The 24,544-nt window shown below is 44.5% G+C and overlaps 1 protein-coding gene across 1 annotated transcript in view; it reads right to left on the bottom strand.

The window, feature by feature from the left end:
- Positions 1–22,841, bottom strand: part of Cep120 (centrosomal protein 120) — a 63,614-nt gene extending 40,773 nt beyond the window's left edge. The window contains exons 1-11 of the mRNA XM_028871837.2: positions 22,662–22,841; positions 22,439–22,507; positions 18,051–18,207; positions 16,571–16,685; positions 12,945–13,086; positions 9,700–9,848; positions 8,020–8,217; positions 5,306–5,533; positions 4,183–4,399; positions 2,812–2,989; positions 116–265 (exon numbers count right to left, since the gene is read on the bottom strand). Coding sequence (XP_028727670.1) covers positions 116–265; positions 2,812–2,989; positions 4,183–4,399; positions 5,306–5,533; positions 8,020–8,217; positions 9,700–9,848; positions 12,945–13,086; positions 16,571–16,685; positions 18,051–18,207; positions 22,439–22,487 — 1,583 coding nt within the window. The 5' untranslated portion in view covers positions 22,488–22,507; positions 22,662–22,841. The remainder of the gene's footprint in view (positions 1–115; positions 266–2,811; positions 2,990–4,182; positions 4,400–5,305; positions 5,534–8,019; positions 8,218–9,699; positions 9,849–12,944; positions 13,087–16,570; positions 16,686–18,050; positions 18,208–22,438; positions 22,508–22,661) is intronic.
- Between the last annotated feature and the right edge of the window lie 1,703 nt (positions 22,842–24,544).

Consider the following 24,544-nt stretch of genomic DNA (forward strand, 5'->3'; position numbering starts at 1 on the left):
AGATCAACATCAGTAAACTAATTCCATGATTCTCAAGTGAAGGCGCAACTGTAGGTTTCGGTCTGTATAAATTCACACCCTGAAGGCATCTCATTTGCAAGGGTCTGTACGTTACCTTAGGAAGGTGTCTTGCAGCTGGTGAGGCATGGTTGCAAAATCAAATGCACAGTAAGACTGGGGAAGAAAAACTTCCATGTTTTTCCGAACTTCTACAGGAGGGTTAGTCATAATAGGAGCCGCACTGCCAAAGAATGGGTAGGAGTACCTAAAATGGAGGGAACACAGGTCTTACGGTACAGGCTACAGATGACACAGAAGGCCAGGTGTTCTTAAAAGTATTATGAGCAAATACAAGTTTTAAGATAAAACAGGAATACTGGACTGTGACTTGTTTCAAGCATATCCTTTTTATCTTGGCATTCACAGGAACAAGCAAGTCCTGCCATACAGTAGGCACCCAAGAAATGCCTGATATATTGAATTACAGGCCTACTTTTCTTTATATAATAATGTCCTGTTATTTATGGGCTAAAAAGCCCTTAGGCCATTGGTTCTCAACCTTCCTAATGATGTGACCCTTTTAATATAGTTCGTCATGTTGTGGTGACCCCTCAACCATAAAATTATTTCCATTGTACTTCATAACTGTAATTTCGCCACTGTTATGAACTGTAATGCAAATATATGATATGCAGGAGATCTGATATGCGACTCTCATGAAAGGGGCCTTCAACCCACAGCGGGATTGTGACCCACAGGTTGAAAACTGCTGCCCTTAGGCAATGCCAAAAAGACACATTCATAGTACTCTGTCTTTGAACAGAGAATCAAGACAAGAGATCTAATCTACAATGTAGACACCAATTGAATAAAACACACAATCTCTTCTTTTCATCATAGAAACCTCATGAGATTAAATATAAGAAGCCCAACTGCTTCAGAACTGACTCTGAACTCAAACACAAATTTACAGTTATCAGCCAGGTGGCGGCGGTGCACACTTTTAATCCCAGCACGCAGGAGGCCAGCCTGGTCTACAGAGTGAGATCCAGGACAGGCACCAAAACTACACAGAGAAACCCTGTCTTGAAACTCCCCCTCCAAAAAAATTTACAGATATTGTAATATTTGCTTAAATTTCATCCTGTTATTCTTTATTTCATCTTGTTATTCATATATGAAATTATAATCAAATTTAAACTCAACTAGTAAAAACTGCTTTTCCTACAAAAGCCATATCCTATATTATCACCCCAATCCTATATAACTACTGATCCACTGAAGCAAGTTATCTCAAAGTTCATGGCCTATGATTTCAACTCTTACCATCCCACTACAGTATTTAGCAATTACAAGAAAAATATCCAAACAGACCTGCAGGTTCCACTTATTTTCAAATGCGAGCCTTACCTCACAAATTCTATTACACAGCTGCATATGTGTAGCATGATATAAACTTGTCAAACTGAACAAGTTAAATGGTCACAATTCTAAAAAGTGCTTTCAATGAATCAACCACCAATCTAGCACCGGTAACTCCATGTCGAGTACCATATAGGTCATGACCAAGTGTTTCCTGTTTAGAATATTATTTCTCTCTTTACTTTGCCAGATGAATTACTATTCTCCTTCATGTATTGGCTCATTTCTAAATCTGTCATCCTTCTAAATTGATTAATTTCTGTTATGTACCCTAATACCAGATACATCATGGATATAATGTGGGCAGTTAACCATTAAACAAATGGTCCTGATAGCAAAATGCAAAACAGAAAAATTACTATTAGTGCTTTCTAAATGGGACTGTTTAAGGCTCCCTCTCACAGCATCTAACCTGAGGCTGTACCTATCTCCACACTCCTGGCCAGCACTTTCTCTGGGTGTACTAAGGCATACTCTGCTGCAGCAGCAAAGATCCTAAGGCAGTAAAGGGGATAAAAAGACAAAAAACAAACAGTAAAGAAAACCTGCAAGTAGTGTTTCTATTTCTCAAACAGAGGAAACAAACCCTTTGAGAAAAGCTGCATTCGTGAGACAACCTTTTGCCAGTCTTCTGTGTCTCAACAGGTGGATCTTAGTAATAATCCCAAGCATTCTGTCTGTCAACTGTAGAACTGAGCAGAGGTGGGAAGACTTTCATTCAATGAGCTCATGACCATACCCTGTCCTAGGTCTGCTTCTGTGCATCATTCATACCCAAGGATGGGAGACGCAGAAATAATTCTGAAGAGTCAAATGAAAACTCACACTCAAGTAGAACTTGATTTCTGCAGCTGAACTCAGGTATGCCTCCTGTATGCATTTAACCCCTATCACAGTCTGCAATGTCTACAAACACGCAGCCTTAAAACAGACTGCTGTATGAAGCCATTGACTGATTATACGCAGTAATTCTTTCTACTGAATGGGGCACATTTCATTTCAAGTTCATTAAGTATGGCTTTTATACTCACAGCTGTAAGATGTAGGTGTGAGAATACAGCATCCATTGTAATACAGTCTTACAAAAAATCAGATACAAAACCATGATTTTGACCTGTCGTGCCTCTCTTTCCAGAAAACAAGCAACCAAAATTACATCTTAAATGGCAGCATCAATAAATGATTATAAATGCCTATAACTATTACACCAGAACAGGTAAGCCTGTTACTCCCTCAATCCCAGAGTCACTCTGGTTCAAATCTAGTCATTAGGATACTTTACTGCCTTTTAGGCCAATGGTTTCACAACAGCTACATTTTCTTTGGTAACATTTCTCAGCACCACCCTACAGACAAAAGGCCTTTTCCCAGAACAAAATCAAACCACACCTCAATATGCAATTGACTGGAAAACTAATTTCCAAGCCATGGATGCTTCTTAAGTCTATTGAAAAGCAAAAGTGATGTGATGTTGCTGGAACAGCGATCTTCTGTCCTGAGGTCACCACTTCTGACGCATTGGAGGGGACCACTGGCTGGGCCAGTGAAGCAGGGATGGAACTAATACCTAAAGTAAACATTGAAAAAAGTTAAAGCTGTCATCTTACATACCTTCAATCAAAAAGTTGACAGGTCTGCTTAGTGAACATATGAAATGAGTCTATCATGAGCATTTTAAAAAGTGGTTTGTTCTGCATGCCTAATTCCTATTCTAGAACTACATGAAAAATTTGGTGAGGCATGGTGGGACACTCCTGGAATTCCAGCCTTAAGGGCTGAGGCAGAAGGATCACAAGTTTATGGTTCACTTGGGCTACACAGTGGGAGCAAAGTTACTCTCACCATACACTGCAAAACCTCAAAACCAATAGACCTGAGGCAACAATGTCTGACCAAAACCTGTCAGGCAGTGACTTGATTCTAAGAGGTACCCATGCACGGATGATCACTTGAAGAGCTAGACTTAAGATTACTGTCGATATAATTTAACACTTTTTATAAACTAATTGGATATTTGCATATATAAAATAGGTCAACAAAAGTTACATCTTAGACGACAAGAGGTATGTAGGCCAATCCTATTGTGGACCAGAGATGCTTAATGAGTGACCAGGTCATGCACTCACTCAGTGACGGAGGTGAACTTGCTCTGCAGCCCTACGTACACCACTGGAAATAGCTGTAGAGCCTCGGCAGTGGACGGCACATCTTTGCGATGGGGCTGGAGAGACAGCTCAGCGATCAAGAGCACATAGTGCTTTTGCAGATCACAGTTCGATTCCCAGTACCCACTGACAAGCGCCTGTAACTCTTGTAGGATGTGATACCTCTGACCTCTATGGGCACCTGCACTCATGTACAGACACATACACAAAACAACTACACATAATTAGAAATAAAATAAATCTAAACAAAGAAAACTAGATACATTCTCAAACTCTTACTAGAAAATCTACTATAAGAAGCCATTAATGGCTCTATTCGCTAAAATTTCAGTATAAAAAGTCTGTTTGAAAGATATATATTCTTTCATTTCTTTTGAACAGACTATTAACAATATAAAAGTAGAGATTTAGCAAACCCTAATTTAAAAGTTTACTAGGCTGAAGTGACATTAAATTGGAAATTTTATAACCCCACACATTTTTGACTCCCAAATAAAGTTCTGCAGTTTTCATCAAGCTGTCCCTGAATGTCCTCAGATGTCTATGGAATCACTGCATCCCAACAGTATCAGTATGTGTGAACAGAGCATCTCACCCTTCACATTTTGTTTTGGATCCTTGTCATACTGCAGACTCTCCACTTCACTTTCTGTTGCATCATCTTTGGTTGGAGGTGTCTGGTTTTGAGGTTGGACGGGGGACACACTTGGTGACTTTGCTCCAGTGAGTGTCTTCTCCTTTATGGGGGTTAAAACTCTCTTCTTTGAATGCTCAGGCTCATGTCCATTCTGGGTCTTTAATTCAATTAAAGACTAAAAACAATTTTTAAAAATAAAGTGTAATTTGCAAAATACTTTCCTTCATAATTAAGCAAAAAAAAACTTGGCGTTGCTTTTTAGCAAGTACATGCTTCCTTTCCCAGTCTGGACATTCCTAGTCTATTTTTCTTCATAATTTGCAAATTTCCTTAAAGCATCTAGGACCAGAAAAAGGAAGATGAACAGGAAGGAAACATAATATCCAGAGCTGAGTACCAAAATGCATCCTAATGGCTAAGAAGGGTTACTTGAAAAAAGAGGCCTGCCACGTGACCCTGAGGACAGTTATTCCCACCAAGACAGTGCAATGGTAGAAACCCAGACATGGGGTGTGACATCTTCCACTCCTTTGTCCCTTCCCCCTCTGCCCTTCTCTCTACAGGTGCACACTTTTTAAACTCGCATTTCAGTTTTCTTAGCTTTAGTTTGTAACCTACATATCAATTATCTGAAAGAACAAGACAGTTAAGCTGTATGTACAGATAGACACAGTAAAGTGCATTCGGGTAAATTAAAGAAAGAAAGGAAGGAAGGAATGGCCAAGGAGAGAACAGAACTAATGCATCAAGGGTCGTGCTTTAGCAGAGGCTGTCCAGCGAAAAGCACAACTGCAGACTCCAACCCACACCTCCTCCCTCACCGCTGCCTGTGGCACAGTAGACGGCTACAAGCTGGGAACAGGAAGACATGGTTTCCACTACAGAAGTCCGTCCCTAAGGCCAAGGCCCTAGGTACAGTCACTAACTGAAAAGTTTATTCAGAAATAAGGTACGTAAAATGCAGGGCCCCAGTGAAGAAGAATAAAATATATGTATGCCAAGGAATTCTACCAAGGTTCAACTTCTGTAACCCTGAGTGACATTGGGGAAAATGATAACTGAACGCAGAGTCACCACCTGCCTGGGAATCGATGCCTTCTCTCTGCAGAGCCACAGACACTCCCACGGTGGGGGCCAGCTCCAGGGGGACAGGGGCCAGCTTCTGCTTGGCTCGGTTGGGAGGGTCAAGGGTGAACGCACCCTCGACTGTGACCGGATGCTGGTTAATTTCTGTACTGCCCTTCTTCAGCAATCCATTTAAAGGGATTTCTGTGCTGCCAAGCGACTGGTCTCCACAGCAGAGATGAATCTAATGTGAAGGAAAAATCAAAACAGGGCTTTACATCCCCCTCTTCCCTGAATACCATCAACTTGAAAACAGGCCACAGGATGCAAGGACACAGTGGGCTAACTCACTGACCTTCACCAGATGCCTTCTCAAGTGACTGTTAACACCGGGTACTGGTGACTCAGTCACTCAGGAGCCTTTTCACTTCTTCAATCACCGAGGAATACTCAGATGTTATCAGCCATGTTCACGCTCGTTAGTGAGCTGTGCTTACTCCAATTTTACCATATACTTTGAATATACAAATTATCTAATAAGTGAGTATAAATTTAATAGGAATCAAATACCTCAAGCATTTTCTTCCATCGTCACCTTAATTAAGCAGAGTTCTTAAAAAAGTGTCAGTGGTTCAACAAGTTTGGGCATTTTAAAACCACAAATAAATTTTGTATTATTTACTCATCAAACATATTGAGTGTTCCTTTTTCTTTTCATCTTGCTTTCGCATTTGTTTATAAAACAGAATGTTAAACAGTAAAAGGTGACAGAAAACGACTGGGACGGAAGGCTACGTTAGCCAACGACAACCACGAGAGTCCAACGTCCCCACCCCTTACAGACTCCACACCCACACCTGTAACTGTTGTTTCCTTTACGATGTTCAAGCCTTGGAGACTGCACACTAGAGAACAAATGCTACCTTAATATATACTTACATTAATAGTGACAGAATAGAAACGCATGATAACTCTTTGAAACAGTGTCTCATTATACATACAAAGCTGGCCTTGAACTATATATGATCCTCTTGCTTCCGGCTTTTGAGTGCTGGTACTACAGATGTACGCAACCAGAACTGGCCTATAGCTCAGGCTTAATGTTAGTGGGCATAACTTCTTTTGCGTGTGTGCGTGTGTGTGTGTGCGTGTGTGTGTGTGTGTGTGTGTGTGTGTGTGTGTGTGTATACAAGGGGGTAGAAGAACACCTTTGTGTGGGTACACAGTGCAACAGCCAGAGAAGAGCACCAAGTATGCACCTTCATCACTTCCCACATTCTTTTGAAACAAGGTCTCTCCTTGAACCTGGAGTTCATGTTTTTGGTGAGGCTAGCAGCCAGCAGGCTCTGGCGATCATCCTGTCTCCGCCCCCACGGTGCAAGATTACAGGGTGTGAAACCACTAACCGAGTATTCTATGGGAGCTGAGACCCAAATGTGGGTCCTCATGGTTGTGTGGCAAAGCAAATGCTTCTCCCCACAAGCCACGTCTCCAGCCCCAGGCTAGCGTCTTCAGAAGACTAGAAATAAAGCCACTACTGATCTATTATGGAGCCTTAATGTTGCTGAGTGGAGTATTTTTTAAACTTTTATTTATTGTGTTTGTGTCCGCACACACGTGTGCAATACACATGTGGGCCTGAGTGTTGCAGTCAGAGGGCAGTTCTGTGGATCACTTCTCTCCTTCTTCCTTTATGTAGGTTCTGGAGATTTAACTGGTTGCCAGGCTTTAGAGGCGATGCCTTTCCCACCGAACAATCTCACCAGCTCTTATGCACAATGTTTTTCATGCTAGAATAAAATATTCACTTTTAAATTTAATTTTATATTCTAAATTATGGATATATGAGTGTGTCTGCGTGTGGGTATGCACACATGTGAGCCCAGCGTGTAGAAGAAGACATGGGATCTCCTGGAGTTGGAGTTAGCTGTGAGCCGCCTGACAAGGACTAGAGAACTCTAGTCCTTGGTGAGGGCAGTCTACACTCTTAACCACTGAGCTATGTCTCCGGCTCCCAAAGTATCTCCCTAACTTTCATGTGCATTAGAAGCTGGTAAGTCAATAATACTCTTGGTAAGAATATGATTCAGAATAAAACTGAAAGTGCTTTTTCTCAAACTTTAATATTTGATAATCTCTAGTTTTCTAAAATCTTGGGTTTAGCAGAACCATCTTTAAGGGTTATTTAATGCCTCTTCTCATGAGCCACCCAAAATGCAGTCTAACAACTGAGATTGCTTTATGAATGCTATCTAACTATCATGTCTCATTACCCTACTTACCTGTTAGATCATAAAATATAGCAGAGTGACTTCTACTGGTCTTAAGATCTGTATTTAAACAGAATCCAATTGAAATGTATTTACAAAAAAATACTTGTGGGCAGGTTTTATAAAATCTAAATTCTGCCATCAAGAATCAATCCGTGTACTGGCAGCTACCACCTGTACTAGTAATACAACACCCTGCCTGCAGACACGGGCTCAACTAGCTTTAAGGACTACCTCTTACTATGTAACGCCAATAACCGATCTATCTCTTTTCTTAGTAACTGGGTGGTAATGTGTTAACTCCAAAAATTCTGAAGCAACTGTGATTCCAATGACTTCACGACTTAAATACTCTAAAAAATTAAAAAGGCAAGACCATCTCTAGCACTGAAACACAGTACAGGTTGCAGCTAAGCTCAACTTTACGTCTCCAGTAGAGAACAATTTGCTAGGTACTTACCTGCAGTTTAGAATGGAAAGCCAGGTACACACGCAGAACCTCCACACTGCTCCGTATGCGAACAGATGCTCTCTCGGGCTCAAAGTTTGGGTTGATCAAATCATTGAAAGGCTCATTTGTAACATCATTTCCCAGTAGAGAATAGTAAAAGAAAAACTCGGGCTGCCTTTCTGGAAGCTTCATGGTACAGGGAATTAACTAAACATGTAAGGAAAAAAAAGAATATTAGAATCTAAGGCACTCCACATGTGTCGGTTGCAAGCTAAAACCTCCTAGAACATTCATTACTTTCAAGTCTTAAAATTAACCATAGAGAATTTTTTTTTTGTTGTTTTTCGAGACAAGGTTTCTCTGTGTTGCTTTGCACCTTTCCTGGAACTCACTCTGTAGACCAGGCTGGCCTCGAACTCACAGAGATCCACCTGCCTCTGCCTCCCAAGTGCTGGGATTAAAGGCATGCGCCACCACTGCCCGGCCCCACACAGGATTTTTAAATCTCTGCCAAGTTACCTTTTTTCCTTCTTTCTATCTGGTTAGCGGTTTCTTTTAGTGGTGCTGCTAGGAGCCAAACTGAAAGTCTTACAAATGCTAGGCAAACGCTTTACAGTTGAGCTACACCCCCAGGTTTGGTACTTTGTGAGATACGGTCTCATTATGTAGTGCTGATCTGAAACTCACAATCCTCCTGTCTTAGCTTCCTCAGTGGTGGGATTTAAGCATGTCCATACGGCTTACTTCTCTACTTGCCCCAAATAACTAATTTTGTTAATTTTAAAATGATTTCTTTATTTTCACTTTTTGTGAGTGTTTCACCTGCATGTATGTAAAGGCACCATTTGTAGTCTGTGCCCAGGGAGGCAATGGAGTCCCTGGACTGGAATTATGGGCAGTTGTGAGCCTCCTCAACAACTGGCCCACTTCTCCAGCCCCTAAGATTTTGGGAGGATGGGCAGGCAGAGTCTCACTATGCAGTGCTGGCTGGTCTGAAACTTGCTATGTAGACCAGGCTGGCCTTAGACTCTAGAGATGTGCCTGGCCCTGCCTCCCTAGTGTTAGGATTAAAGACATGTGCCACCACACCCAGTTACCTAACTTGATTAAATTTTTAAAATGCACAAAGAAGTTGTGATGCAAGCCTGAAACTGAAGAAAATAGACCAATTTTTATGTTGTTCACTATGCTGAGTGTAACAAAGTCCTCTGACTGAAACAAAGTCCTCTGACTGATACAGAACATTCTATCTTCTGCTAGCACCCTCAACAATAGGCTAATGTCTGTAAACATATAAACAAAGTCAAACATAGTCCTCGCCCCAAATGTTCTTGACATTGCTAACTTCTTCAAAAAGTTACTGTTCAAAAAAGCAAACGTAGTCGCTTTCATTCATCCTTACAATACCACATGCACAAACACAAACACTGTTTACTGTAATCCTGAAATTAATCCATCTCTGTAATCCTGAAATTAACTTATTCTCTTGTTGCCAAGATATTGAAATTACAGTAAAAAATGTTTACTAGCATGAAAACATTTTAAAAGGTTTTGTACTTATTTTTAAACGTGTATGGGAAGTGTGAGTCTGTGTGGGTATGTGCACCTGAATACAATTACTCAGATTTCACAATTGCTCACATGATTTTGAACTCTGGATAAAGTCATTTATCCGAGGGAATACCTTACCTGTTCCAACTGGGTGGCAAATGCTATGGTGACTGACAGAATAAAGGGGTCAGTACAATGCTCTGCTGGACCAATCTGATGGTAGCCTCCCTCCTCATTCAACACCGCAACAATGTCCTTCGGGTCAACTCCAGACAGGCTAGCAGGAACTTCACAGACGAAAACCAAAACTGCATTAGACTGTAATTTCCCATAAATGGTTTTATTATTTTTAGATAGGATCTTGTTATATAGCCCAGTTAGGTTGAAAATTTACTGTGTTACCCAATCTGGCCTGGAACTTATCATGGTGGCCTTGAATTCACAATCATTCTGTCTCAACCTCTTGTGTGCTAGGATTACAGGTTCATCTCACAATGCTTGGCCCATCATAAACATTTAAAAGCTTGTTACATTTATTTAATTAAGAAATTAGCCATTTTCATGGACACAGTATCTCAAAAGGCTTCTTTTAATTTCTTCTAGGGAGCTTTAACTTTATTTTTCCATACATAAAAACAATATTCTGGAGTAAAGTATTTTTAAATCACTTAACGGGCCACACAGAAAAGGAATGTAACACACATTTCTTTATGAACCTATGTACTCTGGAGTGAAGAATATGCTCTGGAATATGCTAGACTTGGCTGAGAGAGAGGTAGACAAACAGAGACCAGGGGACTGTAAGGCATGTTCCAGACAGAGGGCAGTACGTAACAGAGCCAGGAGCAAGGGCCAGTTAACAGAGCCAGAGAAATGAAGGCCAGGAAGCCTCGTGAAGCAGTCTTATAATCCCAGATATGGAGTGAGCAGAAGGTCCTCCTGCCTGAGCCAGGGCTAGTTTAAAGCCAGCCTGGACAACCTAGACACTGTCTCAAAAACAAGACCACAAAACGAGGGCTGGCGACCCAGCTCACCGGGACACCTGCCTAGCATGTCTGAGACCCGTGTTCAGTGCCCACTAGTAAATACGGGGACAGAGAACTGAGAGAGGGTGACAGACATGAGTGAGGACTACAGGGAGAGCTGTGGCTGGAGACACAGGCCAGGCCTCAGCACGCTGAGTCTCCTCCGATGATTTTTATGGTTTTGTTTTCTAAGAGTATGGGAAAACCATCAAAAACTTATGAGAAGAGACCACACAGTCAAATGAGCGTCAGTGTGAAAAGACCAGATAGGGCTGAGAGTTTTCAAACTGGTTAAGGAAGGAAAAGAACAGGACGTACACGACGAAAACTAGATAGCAGTGCTTGGGAATGCAGGAAGTGGACACTCTTCGTGGCTCTCTAGCATAAACTCCAGGTGGGGATGTCTCAGGGCTATGAAAATCCAAGGACGCAGGCCATCAGCAAGCAGGCCCTCTCCTCTGGGGGTCCACCCCAAAGGAGTGTTTACTGTCGCACTGGCTGAGAACAGTCTACAGTGAAGAGCATGGGCAAGTAACCAAAGGCTGAAGCCCCAATCCCAGGGTCACATAGCTGTATCAGAAAACTGTATGTTCCTCGGTCTGTGTTTCCCTTCCACAGAGCTTCTATGTGGTTGTTGAAGACCAGATGAAACTCGGAAAGCAGAGCACTGAGCACGGTACTGGACACATTACGCACTTTAACCAGGTAGCCACTGTGAGGTAAGGCCAACGGAGCTCAGGAGTTAAAAATAGTATCTATCACAGGCTCCTCCAGCTGGGCACTGTGGCTGATGCTATAATCCCAACACTGGCTGAGCCGGGCGGTGGTGGTGCACGCCTTTAATCCCAACACTCGGGAGGCAGAGCCAGATGGATCTCTGTGAGTTCGAGGCCAGCCTGGTCTACAGAGTGAGTTACAGGACAGGCACCAAAACTACACAGAGGTCCCAACTCCAAATTCCATCAGGACTTTGGAGATGAAGTGTCCATCACATGAGTTCTCTGGACATACCTCAACTACAACCAGGGACCCAAGGGCAGGGAGTGTTGACCAGGCAGATCACAAAGGATACCAATAACAGTGGATCTCTTCCAAGTGCAGTGGACATGGGGTAAGTATGTGGCATCCCCCGACTCAAACCCACTGACTTAGCTAGCATGCAGTAATAAAACCTAAAGAATAGACAGCACCAAAAGTGAAATCCGGACCAGAGAGATGGCTCAGCAGTGAAGAGCACTGGCTGCTCCTGAATAGGACAGGGTTCAGTTCCCAGCACCCACATGGCAGCTCATGACTGTTTCTAACTCCAGTTCCAGGGGATCCAACACCTTCTAACCCCCACTAGCACCAGGCACACACAGAATATGCAAACACACACACATACACACACACACACACACACACACACACACACACACACACACACACACACACACAGAATCTAATCAAACTGGACTTCTGGTGAGAACACATCAACGTTTCATCAGTTGCACCCACACTGGGGTGCTGAGCTGCAGTGGATGAGTTACCCTGTCAGTACACACAGAGGGTAGAGGGAACATTCTGCACTCTCCAATTTCACTAAGATGTTAAAAGTGCTCTGTAAGTGTGCTCGGTGTGCTGGTGCATGTCTCTAATCTCAGCCCTCAGGAGGCAAGGGCAGAGGCAAAGATAGGTGATCTCAGTGGGTTTGAGGCCAGCCTGGTCTACACAGCAAGTTCCATCCAGCCAGGGCTACACAGTGAGATTCTGATTATAAATAAATAAATAAACAGATAGATAGATACATAGATAGACAGACAAATAAAATTTAATTTAGAAAATATACTTTGTTAAACTACGGTCAAATAATAAACGTACTACATTTGAGAGCTTTTCTATGCTCATCCTGGAAAGAAAATTTTCTTAGTAATATTTTTTAAAATACAAAATTCTCTGTTGGAGTATTTATCAACTTAAGAAACAAAAAAAAAAAAGCCTTTCCAGATTCTAAGATTTGTAAACAAGAGCTCTGTAAACAAGTCTGCACACATTACATGTGTTCACAAGATCATGTTTGCTGATGCACGGGGTCAATCAGCTTCTATTCCTGTGCACAGCTCCGAGACATCACCCTTCCTTCCTAAAGTGCCAGTGCAGAGGCCTTGTGCAAGGTCTTTAAGGGAAGATGCACAAAACAACACATGCCAGTGCACACACACCCATAACCCAAACAACCGAGAGACAGAGGCAGAAGGAGTATAAGGCCAGCCTCGGCTACATGTGAGGTCCAGACCTGCCTGGTCTAACTGAGACCCTGTCTCAAAACAAAACAAAAACCAACCAACCAAAGCCCACGAGACACAGAGGATGACAAACCTTTTCCATCCCGAGGAGGGGCTCCTTTGGCTTTAAAACTATCCACCTGTGCCTTTGCATCTGTTTCCAAAGTGATACTGATCTGTATCTCAGACTTGAACTTGGTGTATTTGTTACTCAGCAACTGGTACCACTTAGGTGCCTAGATAACAAAACAGAAAGCAGGGTGAAACTCACAGGGACAAGGGTCAAAACGTTCATTACGGTTTCCACTCTTTCCCTACAGCCTTTTCAGTAGCTTTCACCTCTTAAAAAATACAGGCCAGGCATAGGGATGTGCAGCCTTTAATCGCAGCACTCAGGGGACCGAGGCAAGGCCATCTCTGAGTTTCATGTCAACCTGGACTACACAGTGAATCCCAGGCCAGCCAAGGCTGCACAGTGACATCCTGTCTCAGAACACAACAAAATTTCTTTCCACATTGTCTTCAAAAGAAAGTAATCCTAATTAGGAAGCCAGCAACTAAACTTCCCCCTGAGAAATACACCGAAGCACTCAGACTGTCTTCTTGGCCTCCATCTCAACGCTTTCACAACACACGTCTATCTTCAGCCTTCTGTCTCCAATCTCATGACATCCTTCAGTAGCAAAAGCCTAACTAATCATCTGTTCCCTTAACTCCACTGCTCAGCGCTGCTATTAGATATCTTCTTCTTGTTCATATCAATTAAAAAAAGAAAATATTACTACTTGTGGGTGAACAAGAATGACCCCCATAGGCTCATCTATTTGAATGCTTCGTCACCAGGGAGGTGAGCTGTTTGAGAGGATTAGAAGGATTAGGAGGTGACACTATCGGAGGAGGTGTGGCCTTGTTGGAGGAAGCGTGTAGTGGGTGGCCATTCCAGCTTTGATCTGGAAGTTCCAACCCCCACTGAGGCTTGGCTAACCATCACGCCTACAAGGCAGGGCCAAGAGAGGACGCTGAAGACCCGAGATCCGGATGCGCAGGCTCTCTTGGTTCCTGGACCCTGGACGCTGGAGGTAGACTGAGCAGAGTTCTCCAGAGAACACTGCCAGACTGCGCCACACCTTTTCCCAGACCCTGTAAACTATCCCTTCAGTTGTAAGTTACCCTACAAAATAAACCTCCCTTTTAACTACATGGAGTGGCTTTAATAATTTCACCAATATCTGGTGCCCAACGTAGGGCAAATTCCAAAGGCCTGGTGGCTCCTACCCTCAGCTTCCTCCCCAGCTGGCGGGCACTTGAAGCTGCAGGGTATGGCCTGCAAAGCTCCATAAAACCAGGAAAAACCTACACGGTTGCACTCCTGAAAAGGAGCTAATCCGGTCTCAGTTCCACAGCAAGTTTAGCCCCCAGACCAGAGAAACCACTGTGAGTGAGGCGTTCCCCCTCCTCCCCGAGCACTGGCCCCCACCCTAGACTGAGGCTTCTAGCACATTACCTATTAGTAACTGATCAATCTCTTGGCCCTGCCTTGTAGGCGTGACCTCAGTGGGGATTGGAACTTCCAGGTCAAAGCTGGAAGGGCTACCCACTACAGAAGCGTGTCACTGGGAGTGGCCTTTGAGGTTTGAAAAGCTCACACCAGACCCAGTCTTTCTCTCAGCCTGCGGATCAGGAAGTAGCTCTCAATTACTTCTCCAGCATCATGCTTGCCATGCTGGTGCCATGCTGGTGCCATGCTGGTGCCATGCTGGTGCCATGCTCCTCACCACGGCAACAATGGACTAAGCCTCTGAAACCGACAGCATGCCCTCAAATTAAACACCTTCCTTCATAAGAGTTGTCACAGCGTCTCTTTACAGCAACAGATCAGTGGCTAAGACACTACTAAGAAACAGCATAAAATGTTAAGGAAAAGGCAGGCCCAGTGAGGTCTGCATCATGAGCCATTTACTTGGCAGATACTGACAACAAAGACCTTCTCAGAGGATGCGGTAGGTTAAAACTACCCAGTGACCAGACCAGCCAGAAGACGTGGCTCAGGCCACCACAATGTGAACCCAGGTGCAGGCACTGTGGTCAGCAGGGGCCATTCACACACGTGTACACGTGTGAGCACACACTCAGACACAAACAAATAATTCAAAAAAACAATGGAAAAGGAAAAACAAAAATGATGAAGGAAACTAAAAAAAAAAAGTAGTAGTTTTAAAGTTAAAAAAATGTTTTTAATGCAGCTGGGCATTGTGGAGCATGCGTATGACTGCAGGACTCCAGGAAGCAGAGAGAGGATGACTAGGAGTCCAAGGCCAGCCTTGACCCACTTGCCTGTCTTCAAATGAGTTATTGTTGAAAAGTACTGTGATGATTATTATAATAATAGAAGAAACAGGAGACGCACACAAGCCTGAAAGAGATAGTCAGGAAAAAGGAGAACAAGATAAGCCTAGCGGCATAACCTGCAGTCTCAGCTACTCGGGAGGCAAGATCTGCAGCTACAGGAGGAGTCTGAGGCCAGCAGAGTTAACGGTGTGATTGGCTCAAAATGAGGAGCTAATCATACAGCCCAGTGGGAGGATGCATGTCTAGCGTGAGAGAGACCCTGGGTTCAATCCCGAGACCTAGGGCAGAGCTGGAAGCAATGTCAAGTGAGACATAAGTAAATGTTTCTATTAGAACAACAACAAAAAATGTCTATTTTGGTACAATTTTTGTTGTTGCTGGGGGTTTTTTTTGGTTTTTCAAGACAGGGTTTCTCTGTGTAGCCCTGGCTGTCCTGTAACTCACTCTGTAGACCAGGCTGTCCTCAAATTCAGACATCTGCCTGCCTCTGCCTCCCAGAACTGGGATTACAGGTGGCTGCTGTTGCCGTTTGGAGGAGTTAGGATGCAGTCCTAAGTGTGAGTCCACGCACATCTCAGTGCCCTCGGTGAGAGCACTGTGGTCCTACGGTAGTGCTACTTCAAACGGTCTCTAAAAACCACTGACTTTGGCTTGCCCCAAACTTTTAGTCTTCAGAGTTTAGGACTATTTTGGAGAAGGTGAGGTCTTAGTATATAGTCCAGCTGACCTCAAACTTGTAATTCTCCTGCCTGAGTCTCGAAAGTTCTGGAAAGTATCCAGTTTCCTGAGGAAGGTTAGGGAGAGCAGTGTCCTGAGCTGGGATTTACTAGACACACTGAGTAATGTGACTCGAAGAGTAGAGAACCAGGGAGCAAGGAGGCCTAGTGGGAAGTTCTGATGGCCACGGTACAAAACAATGGAAGCTTAAATTAGGGCAGCAGCTGTGAAAATGCAGACTAGATCCCAAGGGGACCAAATCCTCCGGACTGGATGGCTATGAAGGAGGGAGCAGGAAGTGTCCAGAAGACTTCCGGATTCAGAACTTGAAAGAACAGAGAGAGACAAATGTTGGCTGAACTGAGCACCTGATGAGGACACCTCGGAGGAGGCTCAGCACGCCGCCGCCACAGGGGCAGTCACTCCCACACGGGTTTGCACTTTCGGACAAGCTTCTTTGAGAAAGAATTCCCAGGAACAGGTGAAAGGCTGGAATTCTCAAATCCAACTCAAAAACTAAAGCATTCGCATCTCTGTATCATCCTGAGGCCACGATCTGCAATTGGCCCAGTATTCCGTTTTTCCCTTTCAGCTGGTATTTATTTAATCAACTATCTATCATAATAATGAAAAAAAAAAACAAAAGGACAATACCTGCTTTGTTTCCTGAGCGGTTCTTAAGTCCAACACGATGTAGCCTATGGTTTCCTTGGCAGAAGACAGAGGATCCAAGGCGAAGCACTGGAGTTTGATAGGTGTGCGCTGTAACCTGCACAGGAATGTGCGTGAGCAACAAGTGAGTCTTTCTTATACTGTGCTAAGGTCAAGGCCAGCCTGGTCTACAGAGCTAGTTCCAGGACAGCTAGAGCTGCATAAAGAAACCCTGTCTTGAAAAACTAGACCACACCAAACCAAACCAAACGAAAACTAACAAAAACTCATTAAAAAAAAGAAATACATTTCAGTCATTTAATAAATAAAAGTACTGCTGTTCTTGACTATTTCTAGTCATAAAATTCATACAAGAAAACCCAGTGTTATACTTGAAGTCCACTTGAGGTGGGATGACTCGTCCACTGCGGGTAGCACCATTCCTCAGACAGGGCATCTATCCTGAACTGTTTAAGTGAAGGTGCTGAGCAACAGCAAGCATGTGCATGCTGTCTGCATCACTAGCATGCTGCAATCACTGATGCACTGATGTCTGCAATCACTGATGCACTGCTGTCTGCAATCACTGATGCACTGCTGTCTGCAATCACTGATGCACTGCTGTCTGTAATCACTGATGCACTGCTGTCTGTAATCACTGAGCACTGCTGTCTGCAATCACTGATGCACTGTGTCTGAATCACTGATGCACGTTCACTATGCATGCTGTCTGCAATCACTGATGCACTGCTGTCTGCAATCACTGATGCACTGCTGTCTGTAATCACTGATGCACTGCTGTCTGCAAGCATTGATGCATTGATGCACTGCTGTCTGCAATCACTGATGCACTGCTGTCTATAATCACTGATGCACTGCTGTCTGCAAGCATTGATGCATTGATGCACTGCTGTCTTTCATTCCTCTGTCTGTAATCACTGATGCTTGCTTTTCACTGATGCATGTTCTGCAATCACTGATGCACTCTGTCTGTAATCATGATCATCTTCTGCAGCATTGATCATTGATGCACTGCTGTCTGTAATCACTGATGCACTGCTGTCTGCAATCACTGATGCACTGCTGTCTGCAATCACTGATGCACTGCTGTCTGCAATCACTGATGCACTGCTGTCTGCAATCACTGATGCACTGCTGTCTGCAATCACTGACACTGTTCTGCATCACTGATCACTGCTGCTCTTAACTGCTGATGTAGCGTGACTAGCTGCTTCGAGTTCCTGCCACCTGACCGCCCTACAGTGACATCTGTAACATGGGACTGTGGGCTAAATTACCCTTTCTCCCTCAGTTGCTCTCATCAGGGTGCTTTATCACAGCAACCAGAAATGAAACGAAGAGACCCTGTCTCAAAAGCAAAACCACAAACCCCCACACTAAACGCTCCACAGATGTGATCGTCACCACACTCAGTTCGTGAGGAAAGGACAAAGATGCTGACACAAACGGAGAGCGGCCTCACCTGTGCTGATGAAGCACTTTCCTGTCGATTTCCCAGGCTAACTCGGTAGCAAACTCAGGCTGGTCAGTGTGGTCGACAGGATCAGTAGCCAGCTGCTCTCCATCGAACTTGGCTTCTACCACAAGCATATGCTTTGGACGTTTGGGGAAATGGCGACCTGAAGAAAGAGTACATGTACATACGGAAATCCAACAGGATCACTTTAAATACTGGTGTATGTCCGAGAAGCTGGTTTGCACACTGCATAAACTGCCTCACAAACGCACCTGCACCTGCTTTCAGAACCTGAAAGCTGTGACTTCCGCATTATTGCTTTTCCAACAGCAATGTGCGTGAGTCACCTGGGGACCCTACGCAAATGTAGAATCAGGCTCGGTAGGTCTAGGTGGGCCTGAAAGCCTCACAAGTAAGTGCATTTAAAAAAGAAAAAGAAATGGTAAAGTAAATGCCTTCAAAAAGAATAAAATAGGTACTTGCCTAAAAAGAAAACCAAGGGTCTAGTGGAAAGAAAAATTTCAAAACTGGAAGAAAGTAAACAGCAAATAAGTGTTCCTAACAATCTTGCACTGAGGCAATTATTTTGGTTTTTCAGTCTGGTGAGTGGGATCATAGGGAGGGGAATTTCTACCACTACTAAAGAAATAATCCCCTCCCCAAGCTATTCACCCAATTAAAGCTACTGGGTTAGGAGTTAAATGGGCAGGAAAGACCTGGATTTGATGAGATGGTGGCACACATAGATAACCCCACCACTTGGGAAGTGGAGGCAAAGAGCCTGGATGACCTGAGACCCCAAAACCCAAACCAGGGGCTCTCTGGCCCCAGCAGCAGCTGCTGAAAAGGAACTGCACTGTTTGGACAGCACTTCAGCAAGACACACACTGTGCCACTCTGTGATCCAAAGGCCTTCAGAAGTCAACCTGTGACCAACATGGGCTGCCCACGGGAGAGAAAGTAAAACTGGAGTGCCCAGGCTGACTGCACCAACGAGGCGCCTCAAAGATTGCCCAAGGACGGATTCCTGGAAGACCACCACCCAAACCAAGAGGGGAAACTGCTGCAGCACCCGGGTCATCTTGAGAATCTCAACAGTCAGTTACAAAGTAAGAGCTCTGGCTTAGAAAAAGAAAAAGAAAAAGACCTGACTGCAGTCTTAAGAACGTCAGCTGAAGGACAGAGAGATAATATATTTGCTGCTCAGTCATGGGGCCTGGAGTTGGGGGTGGAAAGCTAAGCATCCTGTAATCGCAGCTCCTATAACATCAGCTCCAAGACAACAGGATCATTGAGGCTTGCTGGCTCCCAGCTTCATAGAGAACAGGTAGAGTAGTTGAGGAGGTGACCCAAAGCTGGCTTCTAGTCTCTAGAGGCACGAACAGGTGTGCACATGTGCACACACACACACTCACACAGAAACAAACGTAAATAAAGAATCTGAAACTGACCTTTAAAAAAAGGTCAGCCAGCCGGGCGGTGGTGGCTCATGCCTTTAATCCCAGCACTTGGGAGGCAGAGCCAGGCAGATCTCTGTGAGTTCGAGCCCAGCCTGGTCTACCAAGTGAGTTCCAGGAAAGGCGCAAAGCTACACAGAGAAACCCTGTCTGAAAAACCAAAACCAAAACCAAAACAACAACAACAACAAAAAAAGTCAGTCAGAGGCACTTATTTTAAACTCTGTGCTGGCTAGTTTTTTGCCAACCTGACAGAAACTGGAGTCATCTGGGAAGAGGGACCCTCAATTGAGAAAATGCCTCTGTCAGATTGGCCTATAGCTAAATCCATGGGACATTTTCTTGACTAATGGACAGTTGTGACATGGACTGTGCCGCCCCTGGGCAGATGGTCCTGGATGGTATAAAAGCAGGCTGAAGAAGCCATGGGGAGTAAACATCTTTCTCCAGGGACTCTGCTTCAGTTCCTGCTCTGATTCCCTCAGTGGGGAACTGGGACTAGAACAGTAAGATGAGATAAGCCTTTCCTACCTCCCAGATGCCCTTGGCCAGTCTTTCTCACAGTAAGAGGCAGACAACAGAAGTATTGTTTTTTTTATCCTGAAACCGAGCACACCAGGATATGGCCTGATGGAGAAATTCAGTTCCTTGTAATAAGAGGCATTTCTAGAAACGCAGCTAACAAATTATAAGTAGCTCGATATAACTGGAGTTCTGGGGACCTATGAAACCTAAAGGGTGGGCAGAAGTCTTACCATAAGGGGCCATGTTTGCTGCTCTAAGAGTGCAGACATTATGGGAACTCTGAAAGATCTACAGATCAGAAAGATTACTGCAGCTCAGGACAGCAGTTGATTCTGGAAGGGAATCGAATGTTTGGAAAACAGACTGAGATCATCATTGCAGGTGAGGTGAGTGGAGACTCATCTGAGCGTATGCAGCACCTATAATAAAATCACCAACTCTTGGTGATCCTTTGGAAGATGGTGATGGAAAGGGAATCAAGGAGGGTGATGAATCCCAGGTTCCCGGCTTGAATGTAAACACCACCAGAGCTGGGGAGAGGACCACACGCCAGTTTTAGGGATGTTTGTGGTAGCAACCTAACCGACATCCCTGACTCCAGGTTCGCTCTCCTGAATACAACTCCTAAGCTGAACATGAGTTAAGTTCATCTTCTAGTTAGGACTACAGCCACTAACCCTTTTCTTAGAATAACTCTCAACAACTTGGCTTTCAAGGTCCTCCAACGAACGCCGATTCTTTCTAGTTATTTCTGGCCTAGTACAATATTCCTAAATATCCACCTTTCTCTACCACGGTCATCTTTCAGCCTTGTTCCACCCACCATGTTCATTCGTGTTACCCTGGCTTATCCAGTCACCAGAAATGACTTTCTTCTATGTCTGTCTGTCTGAAGCTTGGGATGGAAGGCACATCAATCACTACTCTTATTCTACTGCCAAAACCATACTTACGGTCTGTATCAGGTTTTTATTATAGTGCAGTCCAACATATGGTGTCTCGAACGCTAATTTGTCCATTCCGAATAAACAGACCCCTATATCACGGAAGGCAGGAAATCACTACATTTTTTTTTCCATAGGGAAGGAAGGCCCAGTTCTAAATTTAAAAGCCTCTTTCAACCAATTAGACAAGTATTTCAGTCTTGTGAGGGGTTTATTTGTGAGAGGTTTTTTGGGTTTTGTTTTTTTGTTTGTTGTTGTTGGTTGGTTGGTTAGTTTTGTGACAGGAACTCACAAGTAGGCCAGGTTGGCCTCAACCTCACAGAGATCCACCTGCCTCAGCTACTGAGTGCTGTGATTATAGGCGTGCGCCACCACTCCCTGCTCAATCTTGTGATTTTAAGCAGTAAAGGGACCAACAGTTAATACTGTCCCTCCTATTTAATAGCTTCTGTTCAATTTCTTATTCCAGAACTCAGAACCTATTTCTACCCTGCTTTTCTTCCCTCTTCTCAAATACCAGACCTCTCTCCTGGGGGGACGGGGGTCTAACCAATACCACCATGGATAAGCTCTCAAGATGACTCCGAAAGACTGATAACCTGCTCCCATTTACCAAACAACTCCTGGGTCCTCCACTTTGCTAACTACACTGACTAGAAGAAACGTTTGTGGAAAGAGTTTGAGAGCAGAGCATGCTGCCTTTCCCCACACCTCAAGGCTCTTGACCAGACCAGCTAGCTGCCCAGCTTTTTGTCACGTGACCCATTCCTCACTCGCTTTCGGAACCAAATAAATGTCATCTCAGGGAAACGTTCCCCAGAGGAGGTCATGCCAGCTCCGACACACTCCTCACTTTACTCTCTCAGCTTCTAGACCTAGAGCCACCTGCATTACCAACACAGCACCTGACATTCAGGAAGTCCCCGATAAACAAATGTCACTCACTCAACGCTCATGTAAGGATCATTTAACACACCTTAACGACCGTACTCCCCTAGGTACGCACGCCATCAAGGCACGTACAGGGAACAGCCTCGGCAAGACATCTGAAATGGTACGAAGCGTGTATCAAAGTCAATGGCAAAGTTCTTACAAATGGCATTAGCGGGAATTGCCGCACAGAACGTGCTCTGCAGGCACTTTCAGCTCATATATAAAAGCCATCGACAGGCTGCTTCTGATGGAAATCGGTTTTTTTTTCTACCTTCTCTGGGGCTACGGCTAGTCACGCTAAATATCACTTATCCCTAATAGCACTCACGTTCCCCGGAGAGATGTTTAAATCAATTGCCTAACAGCCCTCGCTCCACGCAACTGAACAAGTCTTCGGGGACCACAAAAGCAGAGATGACAGGGTTCGTAAGGTTAACAAAGCCGCGGTCACACATTACTCGGCTGAGGATCGGGAAACAGCGGTTGCAAAAAAAAAAGAAGAAAAGAAAAGAAAGAAACGACGGAGGCCGCTCACCTTCTAGGATGGATACGACGATGAGCAGCTGGTCGGACTTGGAGACCATGGTCGCGGCGGCGGCGGGGTCTGCAGGGAAGAGACCCCGAGAAGCTCGCAGGCCGGACCCCCGCAGGCCTAGAAGGCTCCCCAGCGCCCGGCCCCGCTCCCCGGGGCCGCCGACCAGGCCCTAACCCGACCCCGGCTCGACGAACGCGACCCACAAACCCGCAGCCCCCGGCACCTTTTGCCGCCGTCTAAGCTGCTTTTCAAACGCCCGGGCAGCCGCAGCGGACGCCGCCGCGCCCCGCTTCCGCCTAGCAACCAGGCCCGCAGGCCCAGAGCCCGGGGGAGGCTGGAGGACAGAGGGCGATAGAGACCAGGGCAGTCGGGGATAGAACGTCCACCAGCCCGCTTCACCTCCCGCCCTTGGACGCTCTTTCCCAGAGCCCTAGGGAGACGCGGCTGCATTAGCCCGCAGCGCCGCCTGCTGGTCGCCTGCGGAAAGGCAGGCGATGTGAACCCCCCCCCCTCCCCGGCAGGCTGCGCAGCCGCACTACTACCCTAGACGCTTCCTGGTCCTGCGTCGTAGGCTCTTTAAGGAGTGGGAGGGTCGCGTATTTTAAGCGTTAGGCTCTGTTTTCATCTGAGAAATAAAACGATAGTTGTTTTTGTTTTTGTTTTTTTTTTAATGCTAGTTCTCAGGCACCTGGCATCGGCCGAACGGGATGTATTAAGTCACAGAAGACTAATGACCTGGGTGTGAACAGTGCTTGCGCATCGCTTCCAATATTTGTCCTGTGAAAACAAGCAGTGTCCATACGGTAGTTACTGTAACTGCTGGCGCTGACGTAATCTCTCCCAGAATAGCTGTACCTTAGAAATACCTCTTAAAAAAAAAAAAAGTCACGTGGGGCGAGAATATTTAAAGGTGTCGGTAAATTCGTAAATAGCAAAATCAAGGCTGAAAGTTAAGGTGTGGAAATGTCGTGAACCCACGTTTTCCCTTCCAATTAAAAAAGAAAATTTAAGGAAAGATTAGATGTATTTTGAAGATTATCTAACTTAAAACCTAGAAAACTGAATCGGTTGGAGCCTTCGTGGACACTTTCAGCATTAAAACCTGTAAGACTTTCTCTTGGAAAATCAGAAGTAAAACACGAAACAGATGATAGGGTAAAGAGGAAAACAGCTGAAGGGAGGGAGATGTCACGAAGCAGCGGGTCTCGGTGTGCTGGCTCCTGCTGCTTCCTTGCTGTAAACCTAGAAGACGTTCTGAGAACAAGTATGCTAGAACCTCTAAAGCCCTGTTGCTCTCCTCTACACTGTGGTCTTTCTCCACTTTGTCCCCAAAAGAAAAGGACGGGGAGGCTCGACTAGATTATCTCTAGAGCCCCTTTAGGACTCTTGAGAGGTTTTGCTGAAATGTGGTCTTCATATAAAACTAAATTTCGTGTGCGTTGTTGAGCACTGTATTCTTTTGAGGAGGATTTCAAAACGTAGTATTAAAAATAGGCAGAATCATATAGTGGCCATGTGATAGTTTTTCTCTATTAAAGGTGTGATGTTAAACACTATATTGTTATCTTTTTACATGAATAATCTCATAACTTAATAGCTATAAAAACTGTTTTTATAATTTATATGTTTTTATTTAAAAATACACTTATGTTCCTTTAGGCCAGCCAACAAAACTGAAAACCCAGATTAGGTTATCACTACATGCCAGAATAGTCTCATCTAAAAAAAAAAAATCTGTAAAATTAATCAAATGAACTAAGATGAGGGGATGGAGAGATGGCTGTTGTAGAATATTATTCTAAGATGTATTACATTTGTTTAAGCTGTGGAACATTTGTTTAATGAGGCAAAGATGTGTTGCATTCTTTTATGTTGTATTTGTTTAACTGTGAAGCTGTGTTACTTTGCCTGTCTAAAACACCTGATTGGTCTAATAAAGAGCTGAATAGTCAATAGCAAGGCAGGAGAAAGGATAGGCAGGGCTGGCAGGCAGAGAGAATAAATAGGAGAAATCTTGGAGGATGAAGGAACAAGAACAAGGAGAGGAGGACGCCAGGGACCAGCTACCCAGCTGGCCAGCAATGGAGTAAGAGAGAAAGAAAGATG

This window comes from Peromyscus leucopus, chromosome 19 (genome assembly GCF_004664715.2).
Source record: "Peromyscus leucopus breed LL Stock chromosome 19, UCI_PerLeu_2.1, whole genome shotgun sequence".
In the NCBI taxonomy this organism is placed as follows: domain Eukaryota; kingdom Metazoa; phylum Chordata; class Mammalia; order Rodentia; family Cricetidae; genus Peromyscus; species Peromyscus leucopus.